Source organism: Euprymna scolopes, chromosome 11 (genome assembly GCF_053919585.1).
Source record: "Euprymna scolopes isolate OS-2025 chromosome 11, ASM5391958v1, whole genome shotgun sequence".
In the NCBI taxonomy this organism is placed as follows: domain Eukaryota; kingdom Metazoa; phylum Mollusca; class Cephalopoda; order Sepiida; family Sepiolidae; genus Euprymna; species Euprymna scolopes.
In genome coordinates this window covers 20,089,216-20,100,002 of record NC_136492.1, presented here as the reverse complement: position 1 = coordinate 20,100,002, position 10,787 = coordinate 20,089,216, and the positions used below count along the sequence as shown (strand labels likewise).

The 10,787-nt window shown below is 34.2% G+C and overlaps 1 protein-coding gene across 4 annotated transcripts in view; it reads left to right on the top strand.

The window, feature by feature from the left end:
* The first annotated feature begins 3,708 nt into the window (after nt 1-3,708).
* Nucleotides 3,709-10,787, top strand: part of LOC145288227 (uncharacterized) — a 49,689-nt gene continuing 42,610 nt past the window's right edge. For 3 of the 4 annotated variants that reach the window (XM_080136270.1, XM_080136269.1, XM_080136268.1), the window contains exons 1-2: nt 3,709-3,811; nt 7,691-7,797. In XM_080136270.1, the coding sequence (XP_079992396.1) occupies nt 7,762-7,797 (36 nt within the window). In that variant the 5' untranslated portion in view covers nt 3,709-3,811; nt 7,691-7,761. Of the gene's footprint in view, nt 3,812-7,690; nt 7,798-10,787 lie in introns of those variants that run through there. The other variant, XM_080136272.1, reaches the window with a different exon arrangement.

Below are 10,787 nucleotides of genomic sequence, written 5' to 3'. Positions count from 1 at the left end.
TTAATTAATAAATCTGGATCCATTCTGTTTTTTTGATATGATGAATGTATATTTTGGAGATGAGGATTTATAATTATTTTTTGTATTATTTAGACTATTATTCTCATTTTGGTTGTTTTTTTTTTTTTCCACCTATACCAAGAATGGCTGGTCATCCCTTCCCCTGCCTTTGACCGGGGAAGAGGAAGGCAAGGCAAAAAAATATCTTCAAAGAACTCTTCTTCATCTCACGCACACATTCTTAAACACTAACAAGAGTAAGGCAAACTGAAACAAACTGTTACATCTATACATGCACTAACAAGAACAAAGTAAACCAACACACATACACAATGCTGTGCTGCCAAATACTCACATAAGTATATTACTTATGTAGACATATTATTCACACTTTGAACATTTTGACTTTTGATTACGCATTCAATTTTCGTCATCACAAATACAAATTTGCAAAATAAACATTTACTGATTCTTTTTTACTGTGCCATTTAGATGCAAGGGGCTACTATTTGGGACCACATCTACAGCAATACTATGTATAAACATTTACTAATTGAAAATAACTATTACATCCTGATAAAATGTTTTGTCGTAAACATTTTTTTATTTGGAGCAGATGAAAATTGTAACGAGCACAGTAGTAGGAGCGAATTCTCACGGCTGGGGATTTTGAATCCACTTTCTCCCTGGCTTATCCAATCAGAGGCCAACTCTTGGTCACATGACCTAGTGTATAAAAGGTTTAACCAGCAGCAGACTCCAACTCTTTCTTACCAGCTCTTGCTGGCAGAAGACCTCATCCGGGCCATTTGGGCCCCGGGTTAGTAGCATGAGTCCATTTAAGCCAACATGGCTATCTCCAACACACATATCCACTGAACACTTTTCTATTTCTTTCTCATTAAACCAGCCAGTCTAATCCACGTCTCCACATCAGAAACTCTCCCACGACTACTATAGATACAAACACGCATGAACACTGTTCTCCTTCAACAAGCCTGTATAATATTCAATATACATTTCCACACAAGAACATTTTCAGCTACTAACCCATTTCTCTCCTATATTCTTACTAATGACAATAACCAACAAACTTTCTTTTAAATGTTAGAATGAGACTTCTTTGCTTGTCTGCATTTTTTACTAAACATTTACTAAACTCTGTTCATGTTTTAGTCAGTACTTGCTAACTGGTGGCCTTCCATTCTCTTAATTTTCATTTTATTATGCATGCAAGTCTGTATATATCTTTTATTTTCTTCCTTTGCTAAAACAACAATTGTGGGTGTAGTTCTTGAGTATACACAAAGACTATCGTCATCCAAAATGGCCCTACAAAGGCCAGGGACCGCACCGCTTTCTTAAAGCCTATGCTAAGGAAGGCTCATACAACATAATAATATTGACACACTGATTCTCATTAAATCATCAAATTTAAGCAACATTGAGTATGGTCAGTATCAGATGGGTGACCATCTGTATATAGGAAGATGTCAACATCTCTCTGCAACAACTGCAAAAATCTAACAACATCATTTCACTTGATGGCAATATAAAAGTGACGTGAATTTGATATTCTCATGATACTTCCTCCTTTGGAGGACGCAGGCTCAACCCAATTAGGGTGAGTGTCGCTTCAGTACAGGGTGTGCCAGTTGACACGGTTAAGATTCTGATTAAAAATTGTTATAAAAATAAGTACAATTTAGGCACGCAGTATGATTATGATTATGTTGGCGTGTGAAAAATAAAAAATAACTCCCACGCAAATTCCGGCGTGGCCTTATATATTAAATCGACTCAAAACGAGCGGACGTAGTACAGAGCACCCCACGTGATGTTTCTGTCCAATGGGATTTCTCCAAAGACATTTTTCTAAACTTTTCTTTTTAAGCTCGCTGGGAGCCGGTCCAAATAGTATTTAAGCACACACAAACATCAAATCTCTCTCTCAACTGCATTCTCATTCGGACGTTCCACGCGTGTTACTATCACTCTTCCATTTTCACTGCTCCGCGCGCTTCATACAATTTCACAGGCGAACATTACCTATTGCCTCTCTTACCATGTTTTAACATATGAACAGTTCAACAAAAAAAGACATTCTCCTTTTTTTTTATATACGAACACTTAAAAAGGACTTCTGAACTCATTATAAAGAGAATTATATTTTATTTGTTAATGGTTGGTTTCTGTGAATAAACCTTCGTTTGTTTGCATGTAAGTCTTCTTCTTTTTATTTTTATTTATTTTTGGAGGAAGTTAGTTCCTAAAAAGGCCTGACGACCCCCACAAGGGTCAGTAAGGTAGATTTGTATAGCCATTGCAGCTGATCAATCAGTATAAAAAAGGGGCAATTTTCCATGCTCAAGTCACTTGGGGCTTGTCCCCTACAGTCGTTGCTATGTGAGATATAGGCAGAAACTTCACCATAAGAACAACCAACTAGTAGCGGCAGCTGCAGCATCACCCATTCTCCTGTGATCTATGACGACTACAATTGGCAGCAGATCTCTCCTGCCCGAACTTCAAGATGGCTGATGCGTTTTCCAATACTGCTACCACCAGCAGCTTCATCATCTCTCTGTATAATCTACAATTAAGAATAACAATCCTACCCTAGACGACTAGCAGCAGTTCCTGATCCTGTCTTCATCATCATCACCACCACCACCACCATCATCATCATCATCATCATCTCCCTGTTATTGTCTACAATTAATAATAGTGATTCTACCTTCTCCGATTAACACTAATTTTCAAACTTTGCCTGCTATACACTAAGCGAATTGTTCAATATAGTTTCAGGTTTTCGTAAAAATCTTGTACGGCGTTCATGTTGAAATTGGACCCTTAAAGAGAATTGTTGCCTATCCTGTCAAATAAAAATTTATATTTTTTGTATTAATTGTTGTATAATGTTTATTGGGTAAAAGTCCAGATTAGTTAATACTTGAGAACAACGTAATTTATATAAAATGCACCAGAATGAAATTCTCTACTAAACTCGCATAATTCTTGAGCGTTAACTATTCTGTATTTTTACTGTTGCTGTTTTTGTGGATTTTATATGTTGGCTTGGTTTTTCGACAGTTTAAGCACCAAAAGGGTTGATAAATCATAAACAGCCAAGTCAAAATCTTTATATTTTTCATCTACTAATTCAAATTGTTTGTGGTTTAAAACACTAAACAAAATGAAATGAAAATTTTATATCAAATATTTACTTATAACCTTAAAAGTTTTACTTTTTAAAATGAAAAATGCATCAAAGAAGAAATCAAGTTAAAAACTTTAAAATGTTCAATAAAATTTAAAACTAGCAGACGACAAATTGTATCTCTTAATAATTTCAAAGTTGACATGCTTTAAATGTCAATATATTAAAAAAAAAAAAAAAGAAGTCATATTTTATATATTACGGTTTTAAATCAGTTTCTTGTTTTGTTTATTTAAAATGTTGTTAATAGTTATTTTAAAAAAATAATACAAAAAACAATCTCTTTAAAAGGCCATCGATAATTTCTTTTACGATCTTTTACGGATTTGAATTGTCATTTGTTCGTAAAAGATCGTACAATTTTATTTTTATTTTTATTGTAACCAATTTATTTGAATTCTGAACTTATTAAATTTTTTTTTCAACAGTAAAGAAATAATTTAAATATTAAATTTGAAAAAAAAAAATTGATAAAAATATGAAATAATTATTAGTTAAAAATTCCATGAAAAAAGAGGCGGGAAAAAAGAACTACTATTTTTAAGTAAGTTTATTTTTTGAGAGAAACTTCATTCGAAAATTCAAAAACAGGTGAGTTTTCTATGTATATAAAAAACAAAAACAAGAAACATAAATGGAAAGTGATTTGTTTGGGTTTTTTAAAATGTAATTTGACATTGTGTTCAATTTACAGGACTTATTTTATCATATTTTTTTCTGAAAAGTGAAAATAATTAAATAAAATTGGTGTTAAAATAAAAGCCACTCGATTAGCAAAAAGTCTTCACAATTCCATCCATTTTATATTATATTAAAAAAAAATTTTTTAATCGGTTAATAGTTTTTATTTTGTTCATTATATATATATATTTTGTAAACAAACTTAAAAAAAAACACTTCAGATTATGAATTCCTTCCCCTTTAAAATCCTACTTTTAGTGGGCGATTACACCTAGAAAACTTAATAAAAATAGATAAAATAAAACTAAATATTTTAAAGTGGAGATCATTTTCCCATATAAAATTAATGTAAAATGATCACCCACTTCGAGACCATATATAGCGGTTTTAAGTAAAATGACGACTTTGGTGGCCAAAGTTACTTTTAACGGCCTCGTTTCATTGTAGACACTCTTTCTGTCTTTAAAATTTATTTATTTATTACATTTTGCCAGTCGTACTCAGGGTAAGTGGGAGAGTTAAGGAAGGACATTTTTTTTTTTTTTTTAATAAATTTTAACGTTTTATTGGTAATTATATATAATTACCTCGTCTCCAATTGAATGCTTCTTTTTAGTGATTTATATTTATGGAGGCAGGAATGATTTTATAATGTTTTCCATTTTGGTTATATTTTAGCGGTTGTTGGCTGCGAAATTTTATCGATTACTTTTGTCAAATGATGGGACAGACTTCTTTCATTTTTTTTTTTTTTCGGAAATTATTATTAAAGATTTGCGTTTGTCAGTAACTTATATAAACTACCACTAACCCTAAGTCTAGGTGGCAACAATTTTCTTAGTTCGTTAGAAGAGCTTGGGGTGGGGGGCATCCGGACTTAGGATTAGGGAAGGAAATGTTTTGTAAGAAACAAATACTAAAACCAAACAGTGTTTATCAAAACTGAAATTGAAATATATTACAAATTAAACGTAATATTAGCTTATCAAATAGAGAATATTGCCGAAGGAATTGTTTTTTATACTACGAATAATTTTCATGGGGGACTAATCTAAAATAAATAAAACATTAACAAAATTAAAAAATGAAAACGAAAAGAAAGAAGAAATTTGCAAAAATCAAACAAATAAATAATTCGATAAAATTTGGCAGCCATTTTAGGAGTTACCCGCTTCAATATAACCATGATTTGTTTTTTTTTTTTTGTGCTAAATTTTTATCAAGTACATTAATTATGCAATACATTGTTCAGGACCATTAAAAGTCAAGTTCACCCCCTAAATGAATATTATTCATACCTCTACTTAATCTCTTACTACTCTCTTCCATTCTTTTGAATGTTGCAGGGTTGGTCTCCTTGCCGCTTCGATTGCATGGAGACGTGGGTAGAAAGTGGCAGTCTAGAATCCGTTCAATCAGCCTGACAGCTGAGGGGCCAGGAACTGGCCCACCAGCTGTCTGACTGAGGTATGCCGCCTGGATATTACTTAGGCCTTACCACTCGGTTTTCGGGTGGGGCAAGTTTATTGCTTCTTGCCTGAGGCACCCCTTCCAGGGGATGTTAATAGGATACCCAGGCAATTTTTGCTAGGCCAGAGTGCCTCTCCTTTGGGGATGCTGGCTTGACATCCCCACCTTCTGACCTTATGTCACATCTTGCTGTTGTGAGCAGCAAGTAAATTTCTACTACTCGCTACCTGTCAATCCGCCAGAACTAATGCTAAATCACCCCCCCCATGCCTTGCATTTACCCATCTTTCTCCCCTTCTCTATGAGCCATGTGGTTATTTATTTTGCCTAAATCAGAACCAAATCTGTCTTTATGATTCATAATATGCATTATTAGTGTACCTATTTACTATGCCTCCCCACTGGACAGAGTTAGACACCAGGGTCGTTTTTTAACGTGGAGAAAAGGTACAAAAATAAAAATTGTCTCAGTCGTGAAGGATTTCTCCTCCACCGAAAGAGAACAAGAAATAGAAGTGCAGCATCTGAAGAACAGATACTACACTTTGATCTTGTCCTGAAGGCCAAGTGCCAAAAGTAAAACCTCCTATTTTTTGGGGGTGGGGTGGGGGTGGGGGCTATTCTTAAAAAAAAGAAGAGAAAAAAAAGAACAGCCTGTTAATTTTTTGCTGTGAAAATGGGACTAGTTCTTCCAATAAATTCTTCATTTAATCTCTTTTTTTTAGTAAGCGTAATATAGTGATTTTGCTTCCTTTTTTACACATGTGTTTTTTATTAATTAATTAACTAGCGTTGCCTGGGTGTTTGGAGATGTGTGTGGTGTTAAATAAAAAAGAAACCAGGGGTGAGGGTGGATAAAAGTTGGTAGGACTGAACCCGAAGCCCTGAGGCAAAGTTTGAAAATAAAATCGGCCAGCCAGAATGAGTTACTGAAAGATGTTTGAATTTATTTAAGTAAGAACCAAATTGACAGGTGCGCGCACGGAAGTCGTCGAGTGTTATGATGACGTCAATGACCAGGCTTGTTTGTTATAAGCAAAGTAAAAAAAGAAAACAACATTAAACTTTAAGGGTGAGGTAATCAAAACATCGAAAAAAACACAAAAAAAACTAAGGTAAGGCCAACGAACGATGAAAACAGAAAAACGAACATGTGAAAAATGGCTGAAATAAGCTTGTTTCGATATTAAAATTTAAAAAATCGGTGGGTACCCGGGTGTTTTTTGGGTGTGTGGTCGGGGGTGGATAAGCGAAGTAAAAAGAAAAACGATCTTTACGTGAAAAATGGCTTAAATAACATTTAAAAAATCGAGAAAAAAAAAAAGAAGACATCTCACCACAATTTGAACCCAAAACGTTTAGATAATGAACCAACATGCTAATCAACTGAGCTAACGTGACGTACATGAAATTTAGTCAGTTTTTCAACTATTTAAAGTAAATCAGGTCATGACGTCATCTGACGCATGCGTAGAACCGGTTGTCGTCATGAGAGGACCGTTTTTGTTGATACCCCTCGTCGAAAAATTGTCGATTTCGGGGTGAAAAAGAAATGAATGTTTTTGGCCAATTTTTCGATATTTTTCAAGCGAAGAATGGAGCTTCAATATGATACCGAGTTTGTGAATTTTTGTTCTGTCTGTCAAAAGTTTTTAGCAGACACAAACATACACACATACATACATACATTTTCGCTTAGATTATTTTTCTACATTACTAGCAGGGGTGCCCGGCGTTGCTCAGGTGTTTGGAGGTGTATGCTGTGCAAAAAAAGCAAAAAAAAAAAAAATGGTTAATTTTTTAAAACTTTGACCCCTATTATGACCCCTTAAAATTTATTGTTTCGGGCTCAAATCACTTTATTAAGTTAGATCCAGGTTCAAGGAACCTATATCTAAAATTTCAAGTGTCTAGACCCAAAATTGTCGGAGGAGTTTGGTAGAGTTCTTAAAGGTCAAATCGTTGAAATTTGACCCCTTAACAGCCAAATTTCTGGCTGACACCCGTCACATCGATTTTCCCAAATCTCAGTACCCGGTATTTCAAATTTCGAGTCTATAGACTAAAAATTGACGGAGTTATTGCGTAGGGAAATGTACACAGACAGACACACACACAGACAGACAGACACGTTCACTTTTATAGATATATAGATTGTTTTCCGTAATACTTGGATATGCCACTATTTGAAACCTGACAATTAAGTAGGTACCATTTGTTTCACTTGTAATTCAATATTTTTTTTCATTTGTCTAATATAGAAGCACCAAATAAATTTTTTATGTTTTTCTTTTTCTTTTTTTTATCTGTTCCTTATAGATAGACTGATATAATTTTCCATATTGCCAAAGCATGGCAATAGCCAGATGGCCATGTAACTGAATGAAATTATGCCTCAGTACCTTGGTATAGATTATCTTCAACATGTGAGTAGACAAACTTTTGTAATTTTAAAGATAATCACAATCTTTATTCTTAAAAATTTTAGAAAATCAAATAATGTTATATTTTTTTTTTATTAAATTAATAAAATCATTTTTCAGTATCTCTGCATTTATGAACCCCGTGATTTCCACAAAGTTATTTTGGTGCACCCAGCGAATGACACAAAAGAACCAGAAACAGTTGAGAAGTACTTTTTCAGTGGTCGTCGCCATTCTTAACATGGGGACGGAGGTTGTAACAATTAGTGTGTTTGGTAATAAGGCTTGCCTGGCTGTTTCCAGTTATTCCTGTCATCTGCCAGGCACACCCAAGTAATTTTGTGGAAATCGCGGGTTCATAAATACAGAAGCACCCATTTTTCTTTTTGTTCTGAGACTTTCGGTGTAAGATACCTTTTTCAGAGAAAAGATCTCAGGAAAGATATATATATATATATCGTTTGAGATAGCTTAGCAGTCTTCAGTTTGAATAATAAATCTTGTATATCACTGTATGGATATGGAAGACTATCATAGAAAAAGTGGGAATTCTTAGTGTGAGGCTTGCATGCCTTCCAACATCTCTGCCAGCCAATATTTATGGCTTAACCAACCAATCACAGTATTGCAGGTGGAAAGATCTTATCCTGCCATGATAGAGCTCAAAATAGACTTCGGAGTCAAGTAGGGGATGCCCTTTTCTCTTCCCTGCAACCGCTTTCTCACAAAAGACATTGCGAGCCTGTCTCTGCTTTATCGTTATTTTCATGGCAAGTGCTCATCTGAACTCCAATCTATGCCCCCCCCCTTACTAAACTTTCTGAGAAGCACTTGTCTAGCTAAAAACATTATCAATAATTTCTCCCACTCTTTATCTGTTCCTAAACTTAAACGTAGATTCCATGAACAAAGCTTCTTTCTTAGAACTGCACACCTGTGGAACTCTTCCGTTTGCCTGCTTTCCAGCTGACTACACTATGGTCATCTTCAAGTCCAACGTAAACAAGTTCTTGATGAACTGTTCTTAAGTAATCCAATTTACCAAATTTCCACTACTAACAATTACTATGATATTGTCCCATTGACTAATGTACGCTCTTTAACCCTTATCCACGAGTGGCCTCTGGGTCTTGATAAGTGGTGACTCCTATGTAAAAAAAAATGGCTTAACCAACCAATCACAATATTCTTTACATCACCCTTTTTTCTTTTCATTTTTCTGGTGGTATTAACCTTGGAGAGTTGACCCCTAATGAAGAGAGAAAAGTATACGTCTGGTTTTATTGTTGGATGTCGTTAAGTCTGAAATCAATGTTTGCATAGTCGGTGCAAATTTTGAATAGAAGGAGCTTGGTCACATCACAGTATTTTGTATACTGCCTTGATAGAGTTCAAAACCGGCTTCGTAACCTAGTAGGTGATTCCCTTTTCTCTTCTCTTTAATCTATTTCCCACAGAAGAGACATTGCAAGCCTGTCTCTGGCTTATTGCTATTTTCATGGCAAGTGCTCGACTGAGCTCTAATCTTTGACCCCCCCCACCAAACAACTTTTACAAAAGAAACACTCGATTAGCTACAACCATTATGTATAGTTTCCCCCACTCTCTATCTGTGCTTAAATCTAAACGCAGATTCCATGAACAAAGCTTCTTTCCCAGAACTGCCTGCCTATGGAACACTGTTCTGCTGGCCTGCTCCCCAGTTGAATACAACATGGTAACCTTCAAATCCAATCTTATTCTGTCCCTATAGATAATCAAATTCTACTCAATTTACACCATTAGTGATTGCTACACTACCACCTTACATTCATTAATCCTTATCCTTGAGTGGCCTTTAGGCCTTGATAAGTAGTGATTCCTAAGTAAAAAAAAAAGAAAAAAAGGGTTAATTTGAAAATTTTAGAAAATGAGGCCAACTTCTCAAGGTTGATCCCATGGGCAAAATTAAGGAGAAAAAGTCTTGTTTGAAAAGGGTGTTTTTGACACCAAAAGTTTCAGAAAGGAAATAATGATTTTAATCATTTAATAAAATACATAATTGTTGAAAATATCGATGCTAGTGGATTTTTTAATAAAGTTATCTCCTTTGATTAACTGGTGACGTATATTTTAAAATTTGTAACTGAGTTGTCCTCCATTTTGTTTTTTGTATAAAAGACACGTAATGCAACGTGCTCTTTCTCTTTGGTGTATAGCTCTTTTTCGTGTACAGATGTAAAAAATAAACAGATAAAATGTTGAGTGCTAATTCATTTGTTTCTTTGTCATCATCGATACCTTCCATAATATGAAGTTATTTAAAGAACAAAGGTATGTTTTTCTTTACTTACTTTGTAATTAATTTAACTAAGGTTATCAATTAACCTAACAAAGGTAATTAATTAAAGCCACAATCATAACATTAAAGTTCTGAATTTTTTAGAAGAAGGCTGATTGTTTATAGGTACTGGCGGCAGTCTTAAAATTGACCGGAATTCATAAAAATGGCCAAATTTCGATTGTTTACTAGCATATATCTAGGCACCGCCAAAACTGGGGGGGGGGGGGGGGGCAGGTCAGTACTTTTTGACGGACCGTCTTTTTAAAAATCTACCAAAAATCAGGTAATTATCCGATCAATACGAAATTTTCAGCGATTATTAGAAGAATGAACTTTATAACAGTGTACTTATTTTTCATAAACGATATTTATATATATATATTTTTTTGCTTACAAAACCCCCCTTGTTTTGAAGTGGGAACAAATATGCTTAAAATAATCATCTGAAACTGAACAAAACATATTGTGTTGTTGTAAGGGACAGAATTATAGATTAAAAAAAAAAAAAAAAATTGTTTGCATACCTTATTTTGACGTCTGAATATCAGAACTTCGATTGTGTTTAATTATCCCGCTTTTGAGTTTTGAAGTGTGAAATTCGGTGAATATGTTAAGTAAAATAATTAATTTAAGTTAAGCAAAACAAAAAAAAAATTTTTTTAATATTTAT